This window comes from Taeniopygia guttata, chromosome 7, assembly GCF_048771995.1.
Source record: "Taeniopygia guttata chromosome 7, bTaeGut7.mat, whole genome shotgun sequence".
NCBI lineage: Eukaryota > Metazoa > Chordata > Aves > Passeriformes > Estrildidae > Taeniopygia > Taeniopygia guttata.
Genome location: NC_133032.1, coordinates 19,010,061 through 19,037,446, shown reverse-complemented (window position 1 = coordinate 19,037,446; position 27,386 = coordinate 19,010,061). Strand labels below are relative to the sequence as shown.

The 27,386-nt window shown below is 38.6% G+C and overlaps 1 protein-coding gene across 16 annotated transcripts in view; it reads left to right on the top strand.

The window, feature by feature from the left end:
• The window catches only part of ZNF385B (zinc finger protein 385B), a 155,909-nt gene extending 132,350 nt beyond the window's left edge, over positions 1-23,559 (top strand). For all 16 annotated transcript variants that reach the window (XM_002199595.6, XM_030277575.4, XM_030277574.4 and 13 more), the window contains 5 exons: positions 806-968; positions 17,788-18,024; positions 19,070-19,248; positions 20,348-20,449; positions 22,095-23,559. In XM_002199595.6, the coding sequence (XP_002199631.2) occupies positions 806-968; positions 17,788-18,024; positions 19,070-19,248; positions 20,348-20,449; positions 22,095-22,313 (900 nt within the window). In that variant the 3' untranslated portion in view covers positions 22,314-23,559. The remainder of the gene's footprint in view (positions 1-805; positions 969-17,787; positions 18,025-19,069; positions 19,249-20,347; positions 20,450-22,094) is intronic.
• The last annotated feature ends 3,827 nt before the right edge of the window (positions 23,560-27,386 follow it).

Sequence of the window (27,386 nt, the reverse complement as noted above, 5' to 3'; positions counted from 1 at the left end):
TCTAGCTTTAGCTGTGCAACTTCAAAAACACTGACCTAGCTTCTGAAGATAGTTTTAAGGCAAAGGTGAAGTAAACATCTCAGTATGTATTTATACTGCTCTGTTTGGGCAGATTAAGACAAAATAAATAATAATTTTTAAAAGCTCCTCTTCTCCTGTCCTTCAGGTTCCAATTTTCTTAGTATTTAAACATAATATTCAAGACAATTTATAAAGCAATCAAGAGTGGCAAGTATTTAGTTTTCTTGTTGTACTTGAAGTTTACAGATAGGGTGTTTCCTTATTTTAACCCTTACTTTTTGATCTAATAGTAATATAATATTTTTTCAATTGTTTCAGTTGCTGTTAGTATGAAAGTGAAAGTATTTTATGACATCTGTATTAGATCAAACAGAAGCAAAAATTGATTATTTAATGATGTTTCAGCACAGTACATCTTTCTAACTGCAAGTAATAAAGTCTAGGGAACACCACATGAAAATTGAGTAGCATCTCTCTGAATTGGATGTATTTACATTCGTATAGTCCTTTAAAATTTTAAGCACCATAGAAGTAAAGAATTACCTTAGGAGTGACAGAGTGTTATGTAATCTTGAAGCCTCTTTTTCCAAGTTACTGAAAACATGCAATATTCATTAAAATATAAGAACTTACATCCATGAAAAGTGTTAATATAAAGCTATTAAAAAATTTTAGGTGGAATAATATGGTGCCTACTATTGAAAGTGTCACTTTTCTGCCTTGTCACCCATTGTATTATATACAAGTGCAAAAAAAAGTGAGCCTGATTTGTTCTCCTTTGTAGAGCCAGGCCGAGGCCCACTACAAAGGAAGTAAACATGCCAAGAAGGTCAAAGCACTAGAGGCAACGAAAAACAAACCCAAAGCTGGTTCTTCCAAGGACAGCGCAAAGGTTAACACGGGCTGCTCCACCACGCCAGTCACAGCCAACATCTCTGACAAATCAGGTCAATGACAACTTTTTGTTCTGTACATCCTTTACTTTCTCCTTTTCTTTTTGTGTTTGTATGAGTGAATTTGGTTGCATGACAGTGATCCAGAACTTGTCTTTTCAAAACTATTTACTATGCTTTCTTGTACAGAATAGATTTGTTGTGATACTCTCAAATTGCTATTTTGTCTGTGAAACAACTCATGTCCCTGAATGTTACAGTGTATTTTTTAAAATCTATGGAATTTTCTATTAAAAAGTATGGATGTTTTTATGGCAGTAGTGGATGGATAAGGGTGGAGGGTCAATTTTGAGGTTATGTATTTAGCTGAAGCCCAAGAAACCTTTGTAAGAAATGTTTCCTTTCTGAATAAGACAATCTTGTAATAATAGGAAACTTGAAGCCTTGTGGCCTGGGTATTTCCTGACTTTCACAGCTCGTTACTGCTTCAACATCACTTTTTTTTTTTTTTTTAACCTCCAGATGAGTAATCTGAGGAAGGTCAGCAACACTAATAGCAATAGAATTGCTTGAGTTTCTGCTCTGTCAGTGTTGTATTACTGAATGAAACAGTAGACTTTCATGAACTCGCTGACAGTGTTATTCAAGAGAAGGCCCCTACTGTCAGTCCAGTAGACTACTGCTGATAAATTTGCTTCTACCTAGGGAGTCATTTATTATCCTCTTCACCAGAGCTGATCTTGACACAGGTGCCATGAGGTGAATAACAGTTTTTTGACATGTGCATTAAAAATAACAAAAAAAATCCAACTCCAAAAAAAATATCAACAACTATTTGTCATCCTGCAGTTTTTACAGCAGCTTCAAAACTCTCTATTTGTCTTTAACAATGACAGTGGGTGCCAAATTTTATGTTGATTTACCTAGCAAATCACATTTTAGTTTTGAGAGAAAAAGGCTAAGGTCAAGTACATTGTCAGGTAAACAAGACATGCTGCTATAAAAAGGTAGCAATTTGCCAGCGATAGGTAGGCTATTGAACAGAAAGATATTTGAAATATTTGGTAAATATTTTACTCTCTGAAATATCAAAAATAGCTTTGTTTAAGATAGGTTACTGCTCCAGGTGTACATAGTGATAACTCAGACAACAGCCAAATAACAGTAAAATATCAGTTAAGACTTGAGAGGATTTAACATGTTAAGAATTCATCTGTGGAAACATAATTTTATTACGCCCTCCCTCTCCAGTGCCAAACATTGAGGTCCAGATAGCAAAAGTTTCATCTTTTTCTAACTCCATCTTTTTCTTCCAGAAACCATCTGGATCTATTTCATGTTTCCTTTCCCAGTCTATGAGGTCTGAATTTAATTAATTCTTTTCTTTCCTCTGCAATGTATCTAAAATCTACATTCACTTTTTTGTAAAATAATGCAACCAGTCAAAAGGGAAGCATGCTCTTGATATTTTTTTGATTGGCCTGTTTTGACAGTGTGTTATGCTATTAACTACTCTATGCAAGTTAGACAGATTACCATCTGTGTCTGTTGGATTACACCACTGGTTTTTTTTGGGAGGGGGGTGAGTGGGTTTTTTGGGTTGGTGGGGTTTGTTTTGTTTTGTGGGGTTATTTTGTTTTTTGGTTTTTTTTTCTGTTGTTGTTTTTTGTTTGTTTGTTTGTGGATTTTTGGTTTTTTTTTGCTTTGGAGCAAAATATTTACTTATGCCATTTTTTCTGAATCTTTTAACACAGCTTTCATTCTCTGAGAAATCCACTAGTACAAGATATTAACTTTTTAGGAATATTTTAATTTTCCTTAGTACCTTTAATACTAAGAATTTCAGTTAATGTGTTTATTTGTGTTCTTCTTTTATCCTGATTTCCAGAGGAAATGAGATTTATGGTCATATAATCTATTCCTATATTTTCTGGAAAAGAACAAAAAAGAAAAAAAACAGAAAAAAACAGAAAAAAACAGAAAAACGGGGGGAAAAGATGTAGAGATTTTAATCCTATAAATCCTATAAGTTTATGAAAATTGTCCCCTAGGTAGAAGTCCTAACTTATGGTCTATCCTGAAAGATGCTACCACATCTTGACCTCCTGACTGATCAGGAACTCAGCCTTCAGGATGAGACAGTTGAAAGTGTGTATGTGTGCTGTAGGTCTGGAAAAAATGCTTTAGAACTGAAATGAAATCAAGGAAGAGGATTAAATTCCACCACTTGGGAAGCTGTTGTTTAGCCATTGTACTCTGGAGAGTTCCTGAGAAATGTTCACCAAGTAGAAGTAATTTCTGGTGTCCTTTTCTAGTATATGGAGGAGTAGAAAGAGAAGCTAAACAGAGAGGACAGTTATAAGTTCTTGTGATCTTTTTTTATCTGCTGTACTACCATGGGTATTAGTGCATAAAGGGTAGGGAGCATTACAGTAAACTGATAGGCTGCAATTATTCTCTTACATAGGTCTGCTAATAAAGGGACACAACAGGCTTGAGTAGCACCCCTTCTGATGTGCTGTCATTTTGAATGAGATAATGATGAATGATTTGGAGCTCTCCAGACAGAACAGTTGTTAAATATTGAACTGAAATGTCAGGTTAAGTTTGCTACAGAGCCATGTGTTCTTTGAGTCAGACATAGCATGAAGTCGAAAACATTTACTTGTAAGACATCACCACTATAGTACTAATAGGAAAAATAATTTCACTGTTAGCTCAGCTAGTGATGAATCTATCAAAGGCAAAACACAAATTCATCCAGTCCTTATTTTTCAAAATGTATGATGCAGTGGTCTCTCTACAGCTGTTCTTTTCAGCTTGAGAAATGTGGCTGCTGGTAGAGATAAAACAGTTAAATTAATCTTTAAGGTTTTTTGGGATATTTCCAGAAGAATGTGGGCTCCTTGTAGGCAAAAATGGCCTCAGCCAAATGGAAAGGTGTGGCTGTGGTCTGAGAGTGACAATGCCCACATTGTGAGAGTGTATGGCATTTGTAAATTGATCATCAGCAAACATTTAATGATAAAGCCATAGAGCAGGAATGGTGCAGGTGGCTGCACCCTAAGTTGTTATCAATGGGTTTAATGAACAAGTTTGCACTCTAACTTTGTTATGTGATCTCATTGTCTAAGCTCACAACTCCTTGCTGTTCAGAAAATACTTATTTATTGGCACTTGTAAATACCACCACCCTTCCCCATTCACTCTGCAGACAGGAAAAAATCACCACAGATTGTGTGATAAAGTTGTTGCTCTCCCACTATAGCTGGGCTATCTCTGCTTGTCCTGACTGGTATTTCTAGATTGGAGGAGGCCATAGGGGATGTATCTGTAACCTGTCTCCCACACAGTTTCTTAAACCACACAGGAAAAGTCCAGTAATGGCTATATAGCAGTTTTATATGCTAGAAGATTACTACTGTGGCCCTGCAAGATTTTTTTGTATCTGCTTTGAGATGTGGTTACAGAACGGCTGTGTTAATAGCACTGGGAGCTGCTCTTGCTGTGGTGGGTTGATCCTGACTGGATGCCAGGTGCCTACCAAAACCACTCTAACCACTCCCACCCTCAGCTGAGCAGGGGAGAGAAAATACAGCAAAAAGCTTGTGAGTCAAGTTCTGCCAAACATAAGGGAAACTTCTGACAGCTTCTCACAGAAGCCACCTCTGTAGCCCTCCCACTACCAAAGCCTAGCCATGCAAACTCAGTATAGTGGCAAAGATTCCCTTCCCTCCCAGAGGAAGCCCAGGGTTTCCAGGATGGCTACACAGAAGGATGTATTGTATGGCATTGTTTTAGGAAAGGGCAAAGGCAATAACCAGTACAAAACGTAGTTTAGAATATTTGAAGTGTGGTTTAAATTTAGCTCTAAGAATGCAATAGAGGATGATGTCTGTGACCCCAGGTCAGCATAGTCTAGATGCTTACAGTGATGAATCCTTCAGGAATGCATATGATAATTACTGGATTGAAATGTCACTGTTTACTTATCAAGCAAAGAGGAATTCTTTGATCCTACTTCTAAATCAAAATGAATAGTTCAAAATGAAGCATACAAATGATGTGGTATCAACTTCTTTGCATTTTGCTTTGATATGAAAATTGGAAAGTAAATGCAACTGTTTTAAACTACTCAAGAGTCAAAATCATATTTCAGATTATAAAAGATAATCATTTTTAGCCTTTGATCATTCTCTGTATGCTCTATTGGCCTCATGCCCATTTGTGAAATGATAGGTATGGGTATTTCAGGTTCAGTCTTCATTGCAGAAAAGCAGAAGACTCTGTTACTTGGGAATTGGTAGGTAGAGATAAACCCTTTGGAAGCTCTATGAAACCCCATTTTTTTCAGGTTGCAGGAACAGAGAATATTACACACCTGACTAGGCCAAACACTAGAACCTGTTTCAAATCCTGACCCTTTGTACATAAGCTTTGCTCTGGGGCACTGTCTCAGGACAGCTCAACAGGCAGCGCACAGGGTCATAGTGATGTCAATCCAGCATTATGAGCAGTCTTGGGCTGATCTGCTGTGTATGGCAAGAATGGTGGGAAAGGGCTGTGACTGCCAAGTTTTTTTGCCAGCTTCTTCATCCTAAGTGTGTTCTCTAGGAGTTATTCCAGTCGTTACAGCTACATGACTCAAAATAGCAGGAGGCTATTCTGAGGAACATTGTCAAGCTGGAGTCTGGTGCAGTATCTGACACTGAGTGAACTAGATCATGTTTGGAAAATAACCTGGACCTCAGGTCCAGGTGGACCTCATAAATGACTTGATGTCATGTAGACATATGGTAATTAGTTGTCCCATTAGACAGGATTGGCAACTCCAAGCTTTATCAGACTTAGAAAAGTTGACCTTATGGTCTTGTCTGTGGGTTTTAGTTCATCAAAGGCTATCTGTGGATGCTTGCACAACAAAACTGACTATTTTTTTTCCCAAATTAGCGTGCAACATGTTGAATCACATTTACTGAGCAATGCATGGTGGGTTGGATTTCTCCAGTGTCCCCATTGCCAGTGCTATGTAGTCATCAAATACCAATGAGGTGAAATGTGCGAGTGGAGGGCTTAGTTTGTATTTCAGGAGTCCACCATCAGGACACTCCCTTACCTTGCTGTCATTGCTTATTTTAAAAATCTTTCTGCCAGTCCTTAAATTCTGAACTTATGCATATGCAACTCTTTACTTGGACTGATGCAAAAAATGGTACCAGATCTCATAGCAAAATCCCTTTTCACCTTAACATTTGTTTCCATTTATCACCTTGTTTTCCACACATTTTAAATTTAATAGCTCAAATAAACTGTTTCTTATATGATTCTTCAGAAGCAGCTAGTAGCCAGAGACATACAGCCTCCCCAGCTGAACTGTGGTGCATCTGTCCTGGGAAATTTGAGATTATTTGTCACACGGATACCATTATAAGACCCTCAAAACCACAGTAATTCTAATAATTCTTATAATTTTGTGTCATGTACCAAAGTCCTCTAGACCTTGAAACAGGTTGTGACAAAGTTGAATTTTGAGGGTGGGGCAGGGATAGTGAGAGGCTCTAGGAGAGGAACAGGACAAGGATGTTTGGCTTGGTCTCTTCCACTGTGTCACTGTGCCCTATTTAGAGGCTCTCCCTTTTGCCCTTCAAAGATGCTGGTGCTTATGTCTAGTCTCCTTCAAAAGCCACTGATGAGCCTCATCAGTTCTTCACATTTACGCTGACATAAAGAGTTCAGCTGAAGCTATACTCCATAAAATAACCATGCATTTGTGTTTATATGGATTCAGATGATGCCTGCTAAGCACAGGCATATTCCTGTTAGATAAAGGTATTAGTTTATGGTCAACTAAGTAATAAATTCAATCTGCTTCAGACACCAAGGAGAGTAATTTCAAGGGCATTTTTCCATTACATCATCTGAGGTAAGCCTTGTTCCTTTCTGATTCAGTGTTTCACAGCCATATGAAGATCCTTCTATATTGCCATGTGTTGAAACTCTACCCCCAAAACAGAGGTAATAGCACACTATAGAATTTTCTGCTTGACCACATTGCTTTTACAATTTATAATATTAAATACTATTAATAAATACTCATAAAGTCATCACAGTTACACGGTTCTAAGTACCATATGTGTACTTACATCCATGGCACACGTAATGCCTGTATTTCATGTAATAGTAAGTAGCTTCTGGGCATTTTCTGGCAGGTAATTTCAGCAGCTCTTTCAGGAGGTTGCTCTTTGGTTTATGCTCTTAGGATGAAAGGTGAGCCAAAAGAAAAATTAGCAAGTCAAAGTCTGTTAACAGGAAATCATTATAATAGGTTGGGATCTTTAAACACTTTCCTCCCTGCCAGCCTTACTGTTCATACTTTTCAAAAGTGGATATTCAAACCTCATCTTTCTATGTGTGTCTAAATCTGAATGGAAAACCAGTCATACTGTGTATTTTGCTCTTGATAAGCTCCTGGGAAATCTTTGGTCTGTCTATAATGCTAGCTACATTTCAAATTCTGTACCTCAACTGAAAATTGATTATAGGTGCCATTAAATGAAAAACAAGCTCTGCAGCTGACACACATGCATTGATGAGCTGTTGCAATTTTATTCAAACTGGAAAAGGCCAAAATCTTTTCTCTTCAGTTATTGTAGCAATCAGAAATATATGCAACCAGGATTTTCCTTGGAAGGAATGATAAGGTTTTGCTTTTCCTGCTGTAAAATAAGCATAAGCTTTGGATCAAAATATATTGTAAGATGAAATAAGACTCTTTTGGATGTTCTGTGCTGTGCCTGAACACTCATGTCCTGTATCATTAAAACTAAATACCTCTAGTAATTCTACTTACTCAAGTTCTAAAAACATGAATTTCAAAGCATTTTTTAACCAGCATTCTTAAAATGATACAAAGGTTTTCTTTCTTTGAGAAGTAGAGAATAGGCATTTGGTCCAGCAAAATTGACTCTACTAGTGTTGCTGGACAATGGCAGCAGGGCCAGGGATGCTATCAGCTACTGGGATTTTTTTTTTTTTTTTAGCTAGATGTATGTGGTCATTTAAAGAATCCTTTCATATACATTGAATCTTTCAGCACCTTATTTATACTGTGAAATCAGGCATCTGTTTTTCTTGTTTGTTCTGTTAATGGTTAAATATAAAATTGCCTATTGAATATCCCAAGAGGATGTTTTTAATAGGACGATGGTGATAATGGAATGATAGTAAGGTGAGTATGAAATAACAATATAACTTGCTAAAAAGACATCTGCTGGTTCTGTTGGGTTTTTTAACAACCCTGGGTGAAATAATTTCAATTGTATTTTATACTTTCACAACACTTACTGAAGCAACATATTTCTAAGGAAATAAGGCAGTTCTTCTGATACCAGATATGGATTTTTCGCTGGTGCCAGAGAATAAATAACATGATTCTGGTGACTATTCATACAATTGGTAGTTGAATAAAATTTTACCTGTGTTCAGTTATGTGAAGTTAAAGGCTGCGTTTAAGCTGCAAAGTTTAAGTTTTCTCCTTTTCTCTGAGCCCTTGAATGAATTTAGTGTCCAAATATAAAAGAATGGGTCAGGACCAAATCTGCTTCAGTGTAGGGGGAAATATACTTCATTCCCTATAGTAGAAAAATTATTTATGCATATATTAGGCTACTCATTATTTCCTTATTGTTTGTTTTCAAGGAGAGTGAAAATATTTTAGTGTTGGTTAGACAAGTTATATCTGAAATGCAATTTATTTGTCAAATCTTGAGGGCTTGACTGAATGCTCAGTCTTCAGGCAAACCTGCTACAGAAGTGGGTAAGAATGCACAATTACAGATGTCATTTAACTGAAATGAAGACGAGTGTTTCATAGCTGACTTTAACTGCAGTTCTGCCTGGGCGAGTACCAAGTCAGTAGTTCAGACACAGGCCCACGAGAATTTACTTGCAGAGTGTGTCAGTTCTCCTTGATTCTTTTATTCAGATGTCCATAAATTTTGTATTAAGTTCCAAAGCACTTCAGCAGCTGAGCATAGAGTTTTAAGATTTTTGTTTTGCACAACCAGCAATTGAAATATGTTCCTAGTAATATATTTCAGATTCATAAATGGTGGAGCCAATGTTATTTTTACAGCTGAGATGATGAGCTGAGACTAAGCAGACTGAAGGATCTCTGGGTAAAATACTGTATGTTTTTTATAATCTTTGAAAGTTATTTTTCTAAGCATTCCTACATTATTAAAAAGTTTAAAAGAGAGTGCAATACTGTAAGTTTGCATTCCAGGACTTCAGAAATAGATGTAGCAGAATTTGGAATGGGAGTGTAAAATATTTTCAAAATAATAGGTATCTGGTGTCAGAAAAAGATCAGTTTATAGCTAGAAAAGCATTTGCTTTCATCCATATATTTTGTAATAGCAAATCTTAAAACAGATACTAGCCAACCAACATAAACCAATTCCCTAAGAATCTCCAAATGTGTAAGTAATTGGTTAGAAATCATAGGCAATACAGCAGGATCACCTCTGACAACCCAGTAATTAAAGCAGCAGGAATTTTCAGTTCAGGAAGGTGCACAAATAGGTACAGGAATAGATTTTTCAGGGCAGGGTTTTACACTTGCAGAGCTATGTCTACTTCTGAATATTTTCTAATTCTCATGAATCCAATTTATCATAAAAATTAAACCCAACCAAAATTGCAGCAGCAAACCTTTTTTAACATTACATCTTTATTTGGATCAGCACAAATACTTTCATACCCAAGAAAATGCAGGTTCCATTGTAAGAGCCTTTGGTATGCCAAATCAGAAATAAAGAATCTAAGAAATTGTCAGCATCACTGCTGCAGCGTAGCCATGCAAGCAATACTTCTGAAGTGAAAAAAGATATTTGGGTTCAGCCTGTTGGAGAGTACTGATGCAGTTAATCAAATAATCATTCTAGCTACCAAGTTCACCTAATATTGCACAGCCATACAGACATTTACTGCTGTAGCTTCAGTTTCTTGAGAAAATATGTTGCAGCTTATTTGAAGGCACATTTGTGTTTGAGAGAAAAAGCATTATATTTGTAACATCCATTTTTTCCTCATCTTTGTATAGAGACAAAATTTGTTTGCTTCAGCATGTGTCAAACTGATTTATTTCATTATGTAAAACGTAGCTCTTTTTCATACATGCCTGAAGTACAAGAAAACACATTTTACAAAAACAAAAAGTAACTAATGGGTTAATAGATACACTGTGCTGTCTGATTTGCATGTAGGTTTTGCAGTGGAATTTTTCTAGAACAGAGCCCTACGGGTTTTTCAGCCTCATTTCTCAGTAGACTGCACAACTGGTGAGAAAGTAGGTATTTTGTCTGACAGCCATTAGAGTCTCATTATTCAGCAAATGTGCAGGTAGAACAAAAAATATTTTGAAATACCTTATCCAAGTTTGCTAACTCCATCTTAACGAGTGTGAAGAAATAATCTAATGCTCTTTGTTGTTTGTTTAGTTAGGGGGTTTTGTGAGTGGTGCTGAGATGCAGCAACGGAGTACTTACAAATCTGTAAAGGTTGTGACCACTAGTGACTTAATTGCTGTCCTACTATTATCTTTATGGCATATATTACTCAAAGTGTTCATCTTTTCCATCATAAGAAAAACAATTAATTGTGTGTGTGTATGTGTGTTCTTTATTCCTCTACAGTGCTGTGAACCAGAAGAAAATGCTTTCTGTGAAGAACAGTGTTTTGAAACCTGCTTTTCTTACTGGAGCTATTGTCTGACTTTCTATTCAGTAACTTTTCTGCTAATACACTAAAAGAGGCCCTTCTTTTCATCCTGGTAATTCAGACACTGATGATCTCCCTTCACATTATTTCAAGCCAAGGAGATGTATAGCAGCTCCTGCTTCTAATATAATTATATGTGGGTGTTCTTGTTCTATCCCCAGGACTGTGTTCCAGGGTAGATCCTAATGTTTGGTTAGGCAGTCCTACAAGTACAGTGTGACTCAATAATTTTTCCCCACCTTGATTTTATTTTGTTGTAGTTTCTTAACATTTTCCTTAATTACATTCAGCCAGGCTTGTTATCTCTTTGACTGTGATCTCTCTACTTTATTGGGTTTTGGATTAAATGCTTTAAATATTGTTGCAATATTTCTGTGGTATTGATTTTTCTTTCTCCAGATTTATGTCCTTCGCTTTCAAAGCTGTCCATACCTTTGTATGCCTTTTGTAACACACTTTCAAATGTTGTCTTGCACCTACCACAAAAAGCCATTTGAAACCAGCTTCTGATACAGCTTCCTAATTTGTCTCGACCTAAAAAGTTCCCTGCAATCAGCTGCTAAACTTACTTCTTTCATTCTCACCTTTAAAAATTTCTCTTTTGCTGTGATGGACTGAAAAATAGGAAAACGCTTGTGAGAAGTTTGACTGCCACAATGGTGCCTGTGTCAGTGATTGGTTGTCGTGTCTGTCTGTGGTTTCATACCTGTCTGCAGTGGTCATCTCTGCTCCTAAACTGATCATTTTGTCTGGGGAACAACTTTTGTGTGCAGAAAGCTTCAAACAGAGAGGTCAACTGGTGACTATTGAGTAATTATTTGAGTAACTCACCTCTCTTTACCATTGTCAGTGGGCATACCTTGTGAAGTGTGGGAAAAAACGTAATTAAATTTGTCACTCTTTAGATTTATTACACATGTGCCAAGCATTTAACATGTCAAACTTAACCTGAAAATTTTGTTTTCCAACAGACAAATTTTTACTTTTTGATTGTGGATGCTAATTTAGCTTTACTAATAAGCTTTTCAGCAAAATTTATTGGATTGTCTACTAGTGTAATGAATGCAACTGATTTTACCTTTTCTTGTTTGGGACAAGAATGTTTAATATTCTGATAATCTCATGGATTTCCTTTTCGCATTCTCTAATCACCGTATGCTTCAAAAGTTGTTTCATTCAGCCCAATATTCCCAGGCGTATGTGGAACTGTTGAAATTGCAAGGAGAACCTGATAATCTGTTTCACTCAGTACAGCTTTACCAGTATGGGAGACATGTTTGCTTTCCCTCAAACTCTCTCTTAGTCTCCAAAATCAACACTTCAAACAAATAGCAGCTCCCTGTAGCACAACTTAAGTGAACTCAAGATTATCAGAAGCCAATCTGCACCACTCTTTCAGTATCCTGAAAACAAAATACTAACATTTACTTTCAGAAATGACCATTGATTTTAGTTACCATAGGAAGTGACATAGTTAAAAATCAGTTGAAAATGTACAGGATCACCAAGCAGTCCTTTTTTTAAAAAGCTGTTCTTTCAGCAGTGGTATGGTATTGTAAGGCACCACCATAAACAAGGCTGGTTGAACCAAAGGCTTTGCTCCTAACTGTGCATCAGTTGTGCTCACTGCCTGTATGGCCCTGATAACCATGCAGTGACTGAGTTACATGGGAAAAAATTATGTGACTGGTTTAGACTGGAAATTGCACTGGATATTGTGTGGCTCTTTTCTTCATCTTTTTCAAGAAGAAAAGAAGCATATGTTTTTACTATTTTCTTACCTTTACAATGGAGAATAATAAACATTTTATTGCCAAAAGTATTTTTTCCATTATGATCTCTTCTAACTTGGCAATGTGCACTATTGTGGAAGCAGGTAAAAGAAATATAAAATCAGACTTCTATACCTAAGATGGCAAATGAGTGAATCTCACAAAAGAGCTTCAGTGCAGGGCTGTAGAGCAGCAGAGGCCACTTTGCAGTGCCTGTGCTGCCCTTTTGCTGTCAGTACTTTGTGCACAGCTGCTGTTCAGTGCCTGGAGCTGGGGGATGCAGTGAAGGACATGGCACAAGGGAAGGTGTGAAGCTGAAGCTGGGCATTGGGTGATGTAAACAAGGCGTGGTCTCTTCCCAATGGAGAGCCAACTGCATCACAGTCAGTGCTGGACAGCTCTTAGTGCCAGGATCCTTCCCTCTCTGTATGCCCAGCCTTCAGCACAGGCTGTGCACAACAGTCCCCGTTTCTGGTGAAGAAGGGAAACAGGCAAGTGTAAAGTTATACTTTTTTATTGCATGCAGACAGACACAAAATATGTATTTTAAGTAATTGAAACATTGTTCTGTTACTGTCACAGCAAGAGTGAATTTGTTTATTTATTATATACAGCAGAAAATTTGACAGTTTGAAAATGTGACAGTTATGTAAGGGATATTAGGATTGTAGCAGAACTTCATATCTGAAAGCTTTTTAGCATATGTATTGGAAAGGGTTCTTGCAAGTGTATCACATATCATCAGTACCTTAGATATTTTAATTCTAACTGCAATTTGTAAAATCTGTTATGGAACAGAAATTTATTGTAAAGATGTTTTATGTATCATCAGTGATAAAAATTGGGCAGGTAGGCATGTTGAGCAGTGGAACTAGCAATGAACATTTTTGATACTGAAAAACTTTATCAGATTTCTAAATATATACATGAGTTTTAAATTCACATTGCTTTTATTTTCATCAAGAATGTAAATTTTGAATTAAGGATGTGAATATTAAGCTTTTTGTTGAAAATAGAATGTATGATTTCATCACGAAGTCCGAATAAAACTTCTTTCTAATGTGCACCAAAGCATCCCTCTGACTCCAAAGGAAATAAATGGCATCAATGGGTACGACCTATTCTCTATGCCACAGCAACTGCACTGAGAGTGGCATGACCTGCCAGGGTCAGTGAGTCACTTCAGCTGTAGAAGTGAAGCAGTAGAACCTGTAGGTTTGAACCTGTGAGGTGTTGCCCTGCAGTGTCCTGACTTTGGTACTCGAAATGAGGCAGTACTGATCAGATGAATAAGTCTTGAATTTTAACATGGCGCTGACATAAGCATGAGTCAAACAAGCAGAAATATATGAAAACAACTTCAAAGCAGAATTAAAACAATGTAATGGGTGAGAAAAGCATTGATATTACCGAGCCCAAAGCAATACTTAATTAGCTTGCTTTAGTTATTTTCCCTAGGCTCTATTTCAAAATAAATCCAGGCTTCAGTAAGAACCTGAATCATCAATTTACTTTTCTGGAATTCAAGAGAGGAATTTAAGTCACATGAAATATGGCTTTTCTGCATGGAAAAGGAACATAGGGAAACAGTACAAATTAGATTTTAAATTAACTTCTTGCCCTTGAGTTTTGGTGTGAGTGTTTCAACCTGACCATGATGCAGACTGAATCACAGCTACTGCCTTTAGGCAGTAGGCTGGTTCTGCCCTGGTCTCATGCTTGCAGCTGTGTTCTGCTGAGCTGTGCAACAGAGGCTGGTGTGCCCATGATCCAGGCAGGATGGACTCTCTCCTGCACTTGTTTGGGCTCTGCCTGGCTCTATTGGTCTTGAGCCAGGTAGAGTTTAGAGCAAATCTGAGCCTATTCTCAATAAATACCTTCAGAATAGCAAGAGGACTGTAATTCTACAGCTGCATCTCACAAGTCACATCTATTTTCTAAGGTGGTGATAGCTGGGAAGTACGGGTATGCATGCAGCCCTAAGCTGTTACCTTTTTTGATTTCTGCATACAGATATTGTTAGCTCTGTGCTGTAAGTACAAATAAAAGAGTAATGGTCTTTGTGCTTTGTATATACATGCAATTTGCATTTCCTGTGCTTTGCAGTTGGCATTTCTGTCTCAAACATAAAACTGTAAGTAATGGTGTTTTGAATTATGTGGATTGAAACAATAAGCTGTTATCAAAAGCCCATTTGGAGAAGTGCAATTTTCTGATTTTAGAAGCCAGGAAAAAGCAGTTCTGAGCCCATTGCAGTGACAAATACGCACTTAGCTCCGTGTACTTTCTGTGGGAGTTCAACTGTATAATAACCTTACAATGATGATCTTTGAAGATGTTCTGCATTAAACATTTAGAATGGTGGAAGGAAACATTAATTCATAGAGGGCTTGTATGTCTCTCCTTATACATCCCCATCGATGAAGAGCTTATTTGTGTCAGGAAGCTTTCCAAATGATGGAATTATTATGTGAACTGAGGTTCTTCCCAAAAGCTGCAATACTGGCAGATTTGAGCCCAGCTGCATGCTGGTAACTTCTCTCTGGTTTTGTAGAAGTTTTCTTGTTAGTGTGTGTACTCTAGAATTTTTGGAAAATGAATAGTGAAAACACTGTAAATCTGGCAAGCATTATATAAATCAACATACTACATCAGCTGTTGGCCAGCTAAGTGAGAAGAAGTGGGAAATGGAATCTGTAATTTTTTCAATAATCTGTTAAATTCAGTGTTGGAAAACCATCACTCTGTGATGGTGATTGGTGGCCCATGTAAAATGGAACTTCTTCCATATCTTGGGATCTTACTCCACAGACAAAATTTGATGGTAAAACAAATAAAGTCTGCTCCCTCTTGTTGTGGTCAGTGAGATCAGTGCAGGCAGGGGCTGTGGGCAGGAGGGTAAGCACTGTGGTTGTTGCACAGGGACAATGTTTCAAAAACAGCAAAGTTTTATCCTTACATTAAAAAAAGCACATAGGGAACAAAATCCCATGTATTTATATATAAAAAAATCCCAAAGCCAAATTAGAAGTGTAGTTGGTATATGTTAACATACAGCCTACAGTTATGTAGGTGTATCTTTCCTTTAAGGCCTGAAATGCAAAATACTGTGGAACCTTCCTTAATTCCAGTTTGGTTCACATGTATCTTAGTGTTACACCTTTTGCAATTTGGTATAATATTGCATATTCAGACTGCAATGTTGTAGCCTGAATTGCTGTCAATAAAGTCCAGAGTAAGGAAGCAAAAAGGGCCTTTGCCTGGTATCCACAGATGTTTAATTCAGCCGTGTGGTGAGATGTTCAGGGTCCAAGGCACACTTATGGGGAGTCCAGAGTCCAGGTTTCTCTCTCCCCAGAGGTAGGGGCTGGGCAGTGGTATCCAGGCAGTACCAAAATCATGGCCAATGAGGGGATGGGGAGGGAGTGGCTCAGGGACAGAGGAACAAGAGGAGGAGCCAATGGGGTCTCAACAGCTTTTTGTGGGAAGCTTCTTGTGTCTCCCTAACCTAGGGGATGCTCCTAGGATCTCCACAGAACGCGAACAACAACAACAATTCTATTTTTCAGTAACGTATATTTGCAAATGACAGCTACTCAGTGTGTTTCATTTATAGATGTTAGCACCTTTGAGAATTTTCCATATTGAAAACTCTTTAATTTAGAATGTTAGCAAATGTTATTTATTGAAACTCTATTTTATAAAGACTGATAAGTCATATAAATTATTCTAGATTTTTGCAGACGCGACCTACTATAGAGACTTTAAAATTGAATAGCCTATGAAGTACAATTTAACATCAATTTCTTTTGTCATACTTTGTCAATCAGAATACCTTCAGAATCTGGTTTTAACATTAATTTGGTCATAATAATAATCTTTGTTTTTGACTATTTTCAATGTTTAATACAGTTCATATTGTGTAATTTCCAAGTATTTTTATTGTTATTTTAAAAAATAATAGTTCTTTTATTAGGATTTTCTTTCTCCTGGTTTATAACAATCCAAAATTGATGTACTGCAATGCACTTCTGGGAAATATGCCAACAGCTGTGGGGGTTAGTTTCAGGATGGCTATTCATAGTTCATACACACTTTCAAGTGTTTGCTTGAGTGGGTACAATCCTGTTTTCAGAGTTCTTGGTAGCACAGTCTTGGCCTGATACACAAAGGCATATTAAGATGGAGTCTGGTAGCTATAAACATGAAGTGCAAGGGTACATGTTAAAAAATAAATGCTCAAAATAGACCCTAGTTTTTCAAGTCAGTTCAACTCTTATTTCAAATTAAGCCATGGGTTTCAAATGGGGAGGCTGCTCTTATGTAGATGTTGTACTTGCTTAGATGATGAAATTTGATTCCAGCTGTTCAGAGTGACACTTATTCATGTCTCTTTTGCTGGGGTTGCTCATACCAGCACCCCTGTACTGTCCCCCTCCCATCCTGTGCTTGTTTTGGACAGAGCTTGTTTTACTGCTGGCAGCTAATATGGCTTGTGGTCACAAGCCCTCCAGTTGAACAGCTTCAAATGCAATGAGCCCTTGATGGGCAGCATGTAAGCAGGGAGCATTTAAATACTGGCTCTGGCACAAAGTTCCTCTGTAGGCACAGCTGGGATGTTTTATTTTATCTCCTGCTTTTTGATCGCCATCTGCAAAATGAAGTAATACCTGCCTACCTGCCATGTAGAAGCACAGACTCATGCTTGTGAAGTGATAAATGAATGCACTGAATGCACACAGAAGCCACATGATCCACAAATATATAGGGAGTCGTTCATGGAAAAAGCTAAAAATATTAGCAACTGTGTTCATGTGTAGTACCACAACTCCTGGAACTGAATCAAGGGATGTATGTCAAGATGGCACTGGAGCCTTCCAGTGTCCTCCCCGTGACTTTGAGAAACTTGAGCCCTTCCAAAGGCAAATGTATTGCTTTTGAGAAATATTTCTTAATCCCTAGTGCAAAGCCCTGCTTGTTTCTCAGTGCTGTCCAGTCCTTAAGCCTGGCTTCCTTTGGTATTGCGTGGGCTCCTTTCAGCTGGCCATGCCTGCAGCACAACAGGAACAGCTGGCATGAATATGGTGAACTCGTTGGTATTCACTGGTAACTTTAAAAACAGGAAAATCACCCTCTTTGTCAAATTACACACATTTCATGGCAGGACTTTTAACAAGATCTCAAGGATGCTGCTCTCTTTTATAAAAATGAGATAAATTAGCCCCCTGTTGTGTTATGTTTACTAAGCCCACAGGACTATTACTGTATGCTTTTTGTATGTGTGGCATGAAACAACAACATATGTATTTTGTTTCTTTTAGAAGATAAAGGGAAAGAAAAAGCCAACAGTGCAAGTCAGCAGTCCAGTACAGAAGTGGATCCTTTTCTTCCCAAACCTGGAGTGGCACCTGCAGCACCTGCCTCATCTTCTAAGAGCACCAATGGAGCTGCTAACACAGTTACTGAGTCAGAAGAGGAAAAAGCCAAAAAACTACTTTACTGTTCATTATGCAAAGTGGCTGTGAATTCCCTTTCACAATTAGAAGCCCACAATACAGGTGAGTATCCATATGGTACAAGTCCGCTGTGTGTTAGCATTTTTAAAATTCAATGTTACAAGGTGGTAGCCACACTTCACTGAAGCATCTTTTAGTTAAAACTTAAAATAGCAAGTTAAAACACTGGTCCCGTTAATGGCAGTTTCCTGTTTGGTTTTTGAGATTCTATTAAAACACTCTAATGTTTTTTAACTGTCCTTCGTGTACTCTCTTTTAGTTGACAAAATCCCTACAGTTCATGTTAACTAATCAGATCCCTTCACACCTTCACACTGAGGATCACAGTAAGATCATAGTGGTTTCTACAATACTTAAGGTTTCTAAAATGCTAGTGTTCTCTCTCTTTCATATTTTATCTCATTATCATTACTATCTGTTATTTTGCTGGTAAAACTTACAGTAATTTATTTGTTATTTGATTTTTTTAAATATAATTTTAGGGTGGGTTCATAAGGTTTCCTAGATGTCATAGAATCTTTTGATTATTGAAGATTAGTTATGTGTCTTTTTTTGGGCTACAAGCAGCAATCTCTAGTGTGCTCTGCGTATGGTGTGCTGGTGATGTAAAGCTTGTTAACAAGCTATTGAAGCTGGTTTTACAGCTGTAATCCATTCTTGAAATGGGTAAAGCAGACGTTTCTTCCAAATCAGAGGATATTTATTGAAGTATTACAGTTCCTGGGCAGGTTTTGAGGGATTGCTGTGGTTCCTGTCCCAGTGTTGGCTAATACTCTTTTCTGCAATTTACTGGCTCTATGGAATTTGGCAAAAGAATAAGCAGCAAGCACTTTGGCCATCCTGGCACATACTGCCCCCAAACAGTGTGGTCCAGCATGCCTGCTGTTCCCTTTTTTGCACAAAGCCTTCTGGCTTGCCTTTAGATCAAGAACGCAGGAACTACACTGACTGAAACAAGAGTGATCATTAGTCCCAGGTGTGGTGATTTTAACCATTCTGTCTTGGAAATAAATGTTACAAAGTCCCAAAGCTCAGGGAATGTTTGTGCTGCTGATTGTGAACTCACCTGCATCTCCTTGCCTATTAGGCTCCAAGCACAAGACCATGGTCGAAGCTCGGAACGGTGCTGGTCCCATCAAGTCTTACCCTAGGCCTGGATCCCGAATGAAGGTGCAGAATGGCAGTAAAGGCTCAGGACTGCAGAACAAGACGTTCCATTGTGAAATCTGTGATGTCCATGTTAATTCAGAAATTCAGCTTAAACAGGTAACTTGCATCTATCTGGAGCTCTTTGTTGGTTGAAGTTACATTGCAATGTTGTAGGGGCAGTGTAGGGCTGTGTGAAGATGTGTTGGTGAATATTGAATGAACTTAGTATTTCTTATCTGCCTTCCCACAACTATCTATAAATATTTCATGATAGGCCAAGTTTACCTTATTAATTTAGTTGGGAAAAATGGTCTTGATAGTTGTAAAAGCAGAGGTATCAGTATCAATGGTATAGCAGATCTCATTTAAAAGTTTTCTGTGGTTCAAGATAGGGATGTGAACCTTGTTCTCCTAAATATAAGAAACTCTGGGTTGAGGTTCCCTGAATTCATCTTTCGGTGCTGTTTTCAGTGTGCTGTAATAATGTTTAATGCTATGTGAGAAGGAAAACATGACTCAAATCTATTGGTTTGGGACCATCACCTATGGGGTAGTACTGTAGATATGTCTGAATTATGTAGAACAACATTATCATTAACAGTGTGGCTTTTGTGTGCCTGTGGAGCTGTTCTCTGTCTGAGCCAATTAGCCCTGGGTTCGGAGCTGTGCCCATAAAAATGCAGTGATTCTGATACCCAAATGGGAATCTCTGACTGGATGGTGCTGTGCTGTATGAATGTGTCCTCTTATTCCCTGTTTTTCAGCTGGCTCTAAGAGAATTTTAAATGCATGTGTAGACATATCCCTGGGTACAGGTTCTTCCTTCAGCTAATACTGAATTGTTTACACAACTGAACAGTATCAGCAAGATGGAAATTTACCTCTTACTTTTGAATATCCCTCTAACCTAGTGATTACAGCTCTGCCTGGTTTAAAGCTCCTCAAGTGGAAAAAGGAAATACTAACCAAAATATCAATAATTTGCAGAGCCTGTCTTGAATCACAAAGTATGCTGTATTTGATTAGTTTCTGATTCTCTATTTGATATGCTCCAAATTGTTATGTTTAATTTAGCAAAACTCATCCTTGCTCTATATAAAGAACCCACTTTATCTTACAAACAGGGGCTTAGGCATATCCTGCTGATAAATCAGTTTCAAACTCAAAACTGAGAAATATTTAAAGAGCTAATTAAATGTGAGGATATTTATTTCAGCACATTTCCAGCCGAAGGCATAAGGACAGAGTTGCAGGAAAGCCTATGAAACCTAAATATAGTCCTTACAACAAACTGCAGCGCAACCCAAGTATTTTAGCAGTAAGTATTTTTATTTCTCATCACTGTCTGTGTGAATTTGTGACCTTGGGGACTCCCACTGCACAGAGACAGGAACATGACAGACCCGACGCTTTTGCAGCCTCTCTTCCCCTGCAGGCTGACTCTGCACAGGAATCAGATTTGAAGATAGTTATGTGTTCTGTCTTCCCAGTCCAAGGCATGCAGACAGCACTGCAAGTGTTATTTACTGCTAGAAAGAAGGGAGTAATCAGTGGAATGGGGAATGAGCCATGTGCCCAATGGAGAGGTACGGGCTCTGCTAGGCAAGGGCTCTTCTCTTTGAAAGCACCAATGGGTATACTCTGTCTTTTTGCACACCTGAGATAACTATAACTTATCATGGATGCACTCAGGGAAAAGGACACAGGATTAAGATATAGAGATAATTTTTAGATATAAAAATACTAGTGCGCGTTCTCTGCATACAGCAAACCAGAATGCTCTGTGGATGTATGAGTTGGTGCAAAAGAGCCATCAGGTGTTTAGGAGAGTTGACTGACTGTATGTTCAGGCCATGTCTGTCAGTGGATATCAAACACCTGGTCAATCTCTGTGCCACTAGCCAGTCCCTGTCACACCCACCTGCATGTCCAGGAATCCCCCAGGCTGGTCCTGCTGATCATCTGCAGCCAGAGTTCAGGCTGGCTTTAGCACAGCACAGTTTATATGTTCATTTGCTCATGACACAGCCAGTGTTCATTGAGAAAAGTGCTCGCCATCCCTGGCACAAAAAACAGTTTACAGGTTGAAAAGAGACAGATGCAAATGTGTGTAGGTAGGAGAAAGCATGTGAAAAGCCTGTAAATGCTAAAATATTGATATGTCTTTGTAATTGTTTAGAGGCAAATGAAAATGCTGTAGGTGTCTTCTAAGTCTCCCCACTTGATAGGTTTTGCCCATGCTAATCTTCTTCATTTGTATAATACCTCATTTTGTCATCTATTGCATAAGGGGAGACCACCACAATTATAAAGGAAGGACATGAATATTTTTGCTTCCACGATTGAAAGACTGTAGTGCAAACCATTTTCAGTGAGAGATATAGATATGGCTGTATATATTTCTGATTAGCTGTTTCACCAGAAGCACCAGCAATGCTTGTAGATCCTATGGAGAGTCATACATATATTTCAGAAAAAAAATCTTTTTGGCATCAATCTTAAATAATGTTTTTACTTTGAAAAGAGCAGGACTGCATTGGAAGGCACAAAGCTGACTGGCCTGATACCACTTTCATCTTGTCCACTCTACTTTTCTACAATTCAATTTTGCAAGGGGAAAATTTGACTTTTGATATTGAAGTCTTAATCTTGAGACTATTTTTAATATTTCATGCACACAGTTATAATTTATATAAAGTTACTCACAAATTATGCTTCTTTCTAAACATCAGTGAGATGGTCTCTTAGACTCAAGACATTTATTTATCTTTAGATTTAGGATCCGGTAGCTTTAATTGCCCTGGGAGTAAGGGACAGTGCAGGTAACATTTCTAAGCAGCTGATAAGAAGTTTCTATGATAAGCCACAGATAACCCTATGCCAGGTTCAGTTTTTCCCTTGTGCAAAAGTGGGCGTTGGGAGAACTGTATTTACATTGCTTTTGCGTGTGTGTTTTATTCCAGGCAAAACTTGCATTCCAGAAGGACATGATTAAGCCGCTGGCACCTGCTTTCCTCTCATCTCCTCTTGCTGCAGCTGCAGCTGTATCATCAGCTCTGTCCCTCCCTCCCCGGCCCTCGGCATCCCTGTTCCAGGCACCAGCAATTCCGCCAGCTCTCCTCAGGCCAGCCCACGGGCCCATCCGGGCAACGCCTGCCTCCATACTCTTTGCACCATACTAATTTATTGATGTGAAAAAGAGATATCTACGGCCAGTACAAAGAGCAAAGAAAAGCAGGAAAGGGGTTGAGGTTTTAAAATGTTTCTCTTTTACAATGCTATCCAGCATGACACCTCATCCAACCACATCATAAAATCCATCATTGATGGCACTGCGTTTTGGAGTCTAGACAACTCTGTCTTCTCTCTGTCTCTATTTTTTTAATCAAAATAGTGTGATTTGCTTAAAAATTTAATTGCTCATAAAATGTATACCATTAAAGATTCATGCATCTATTAATTTTATTATTTTTCTTTTTTTTTTTTTTAATTTGTATGGTGCACATTGGAATCAAGGAACATAAAATATTTTCCTGACAGACTTGAAAACTAGGGTCTTCCTCACTCACACCTATGTAAATACTTGTCTGAAAAGCAACAGGGTATAATCTAATGTGGAATAAAGGAAAAGGCAGATGAAAGAAATGCTTGATTGCAGATAACATCTCAAAAAATAATTGCATCCATTATTTTCATGTGCTCTTGTTGACAGGGATTGTGTGCTGTCCTAGACCCCAGTACTGGTGTATCTTGTGTAGTACTACAGATGTACCATGTCTGACTTTAATATTTTTAGTTTCTGTGCAAATGTTTGAAAGCAATGCAATGCTGAAGCTTTTAATTATTTCTTTTGTGTCATACTTTATTTAGAGAAATCAAGAATAGAAAGCCATATAACATAGAGTTAAGATTACTGCTTGTTTGCTACTTTCATTTAACTTATTTTTGTTGTTTCTTCACTGGTGTTGCTAAGCAATGTTTAAAAAGAAAAAAAAGCTTTTCAATTGCACATTGCCACAGCTCACATGTGTTGTTCAAGAAGACAATGGATCCATGTGTTTGTACGTAAATATTCTGTTTTCTTAATTTCTAACTAGTTTCCTTTGTAATGATGCTGCATAACATTGTGGCTCCCTAATGCAATAATGTACAGAACATAAAATATTTATAATTGACCATATTCTCTGTTTACTGAATATATTACAGTAATGTCCCACCTATCTTCTTACCTCCCCAACCCTTTTATAAAGGTGAATCATTATGCAGTGCTCAGACTGGAGTTGTTATATGATAATGAGTACTTCAGGTGGAAGAAAGGAAAAAAAAGAGAATTAACTTTTAGAGCATCTTTATCAGCAATCCATAATAGTAAGATGTCTGTGTATTTTTTTAAATGTACCTTTTCAATAAAATAATAAGAAAATTGTACATGCTTATTGTGTTTTAATTGGTACGGAAGAAAAAAATGCCTGAAACAAATTTAGCTAAAGGAGTCTTCCAGGAGCAGACAAAGCATCAGAGTTGCAATAAAGTATAATTACAGAACCTGTGTTTGTTTCCCTCATGTGTTAATGTCTTTCCTCACCGCAGCCTGTAACAGCTTTTGCTGGAGCTTTTTTGCAGCAAGACTATGAACATTGACTACATCAGAGCATTGGAGGAAGATGCAGCAGAGACAGACGTGTGATTATGTGAGTGTTTTACTGTACCACCAAAATGCTACACCATGGTCGTGCCATTGCTAATGGAGATAAAGGATTAACTTTAAAACCAGCCTGGACAGACTTGAGACTAGAAGCAGGTCACTTGGGAGCCAGGACTTGCTGTGAAGTATGGGCACAGTCTGCAGTTGCTTGACCCAGCAGCAAGCTTTTGAAGGGAGGTGTGTGGGGAAGCCTTGTCTTTTTTTAGAACTGGGAACTTAGCTTATTTTACTGCTGAAAAGCTTAGGCTAGTCTTTAAAAGCCTGCTCTTTGTTAATAAAAAGTGGAAAGTAAGAAGTACAAGAGTAAAAAGACTCAACTGTAAGGCTGTTAAGGTTAATTTAAAGCCAACAGGGCCATTACAAATCCACAAAGGCCAAGGGAAAAAAAAAAAACTTCAGAAACTTTATAGATTTTACAGACCAAATATACCTCATAGTAACATTATTGGAGATCATTTTCTGCAGGTGTAATTCTCCCCAATTACCCTGTTCTGTGGAGCTGTTAGTTGTGTTGTGAGAGGATAACTCACTGGAAAATCATCTACCAAAGAGGTAGCTAAGGGAATCCAAGCTTTTAGCATCCTCTGGGAGAGCAGTTGACTTTGTATTAATCTTGTGGACTCCGAGACTCACAGGGTTACAGGTAGACACCCTGCCATGTGCATCTGTCTGTGCCTGGTTTTGCAGGGAGTTAGATTTAACTGCTCAGCTCCCTTCAGATAAGGTAATCCTATCAGGAGCCTGTTGCTGTCCAAAATGAGCTAGGTCTACAGAACTCTGTATTTTAATTAGTTCCTTAGGAACTATTCTACTTTTGATAATAAGAAATTTAAAGTAATTACAGGTTTCTGCAAGTGAAAATGTTCCTATATGAAATACAAAAAAGGAGGAGACTGGGTTAAGCATGTGTAGATTTGTTGGACAGCTGATTATTTCAAAGAGCATCTTAAAATGGAGAAATATTTGGGTCACGAAGAGTGAAGGAATGTGTTATGTCATTCAGCAGTGAAAGGAATTAATCTGTGAAATATAAGGAGCTAAAAGATGTGACCAAGGATGATTCTTAATCAAAACTCTGTGTTAACTTTTTGTATTTTGTGTATTGAAATTCTGCTTGCCACCAAAGTTTTGCCTACACATGCAGGACAAAGCATTTGAAATGATAATTACAGGAAAAATGGTAAATCCTCCCATTTTGCTGGGATCTCACCTTTTAAAAAATGAGCTTTACAGTGGAAAGTTGTATCACTGACAAACGCAATCAGCAGCTTTTTTGTAATGTTAGGATACCTTCTCCTGAAGTGTTACATCGTGACACGTGGTTGGCTATGAAATTCATGCATTTCTTGTAACAGATAACAATCTTGGCAGTGCAGTTAGAATTTTGAGTAAGACACCAAATGTGGAAACCACTAAGGTAGTAAGATGACAGTAATGGGATCATATCCTCTATTTTTCTAGATTTGGTGGCTGCACTCTGAGCTGCAAGTTGTTCCTGTATGAAAAGTCAAAAGCTATAAGGGCACTCTGTGGGTCAGGGATTATCACCTGGCACTGCCATCTTTCTGTAGCAGAAAAAGAAGGATCCAGACCAGATACCAACACATCAGCAGGAACTTTCTGCTGGGACGTGTGACTGGATCATGGTCCTTGTATCACAAAGGGTTATCAAACAGAGATGTGGTCCACTAGTCTGTACAGACTGAAGATTTATATACACTGGTTTTTAAAAAAGAAAAATAATGGTGATAAAATATTCTATAACCACTACAGGGTCACTAATCTTTGTGTCACTCATTTCTTCGGGTCAAAATGTTATAAAATATTTCCTTCCAGTTCTGGTCAGATAGCAAGACCAGATAGGAGCTAGCATGGACATTGCCCAGTCGATATCAGCGCTTGGACTCTATTGATAATGTTACACTGGGCCCATCTACTGATAAACTAAAAGGCAGTTCCTTTAAAAAAGAGACTTTTCCATTAAAAATATGTTGCCTTGTTTTACTACCTTACAATCTGATCTTGAGCTATGAATTTTATGGTGAAAAAGTTTTACAAAAGATTTTGTCACATTTTTCTGGGGAAAAAGCATTGGCTTTAAACTCTGCAGCAAGTGTTCCACTCTCTTTAGGGATCTGGCAATAATCCAGTAAAGTGAGCTTTACTGTATATCTTTTGAACATGTCACCTTGAATAAGTGAGGCACTTCGCTATTTTTTCATGCCTGGTTGGACATTTAATCTCCACAGCCATCATCTGCTCACAGTGGTCAGAATAATTTTCTTACTGTGGCTTCTATAGTTTTTGCTTGTTTCAAGTGACAGCTGAAACATCCTGCAGTATTTCTTGGAACTACCAGCATTTCAGGTAAAACTATTTTTTTTAATGTCTAGAATTTTTCTATATACAATGTTTTATTATTAAACTAACACTGTTTTAGAAATGTTTATATTTGGTTTTGTGTCCTGTTCATATTTATTTGTATCGATAGAGTGCTGTGCTGGATGCCAAGAGCCAGGTCCTGCTGAGTACCTGAAGCGGAGGAGACCAATCTGAGACAGTGCTTTTGAAAGGCTGCAGCTGAGGGAGGTCTCCTGGGACTGTGAAAAGGACAATTTCATGCCTGTCTTCAAAAATGTCAGGAATGAGGATCTGGGCATGTGAAAGCAAGTAGGTGGTTGGGATTCGCCAGCATGGGTTTACAAAACACAAAACCACATCCAAAAGGCCTGAGTGCTGCCTGGCTGCCATGAGGGGCCCATCTGCACAGCCAAGGGAGCCAGGTGCTCTGAGGCTGGCTTTGGTGACGCTTCCAACACCGGCTCTCCCAGAATCCCAGCAGGCAAATGTGGGCACCAAAGGCAGGGGGAATGTCCTCAATGAGCTGTAGGACAGCCTGGGCCACCAAGCTCCAGGAGTGGGACAGCTGCTGGCAGCCCATGGCAGCCACTCCGCTCTGTCCCTCAGGCCAGTGACACCAAAGGCACTCTGCAGTGACCTGGGCAGGACAGAGAGCCCCTGGGAGCCTGTGCGGTGGAATGGGGTCTTTGGGCAGGACAGAGAGCCCCCGGGAACCTGTGCGGTGGGGTGGGGTCCTTGGGCAGGACATGTGAGTGCCAGAGCAGGAACCTCCTTTTCCATTGGTGTGCTGGAGAGTAAGGCTGCCCTCCATGGGGACCTAGGCAAGCTGCAGACCTGGTTTGATGGGAACTTGGGGGACATGGAGAGATGCCAGGGAAAGGAGCTGGGGAAGGAGCCTGCTCTGCAGTATGGTGACTGGCCATCACCAGCAGGAGCCCTGTGGGAAAGGGCCTGGGCAGGCAGGGGACATCCAGATGTGTGGTGGACAAAGGGAGCTCGAGTGTGCAGTGTGCCCTGGAGGCAGCAGAACTGGGCTGCATTCGGTGCTGTGGTACCAGAGCCACAGGCAGCAGCTTAAGGCATGTGACAGCCCCTCTGCACAGCTTCACCTGGAGGAACGTGTCCAGCCTGGGGCTTCTGGTGAGAGAGAGACCAACAAATGGGAATAAGTCTGGGAGAAGGTCAAAAG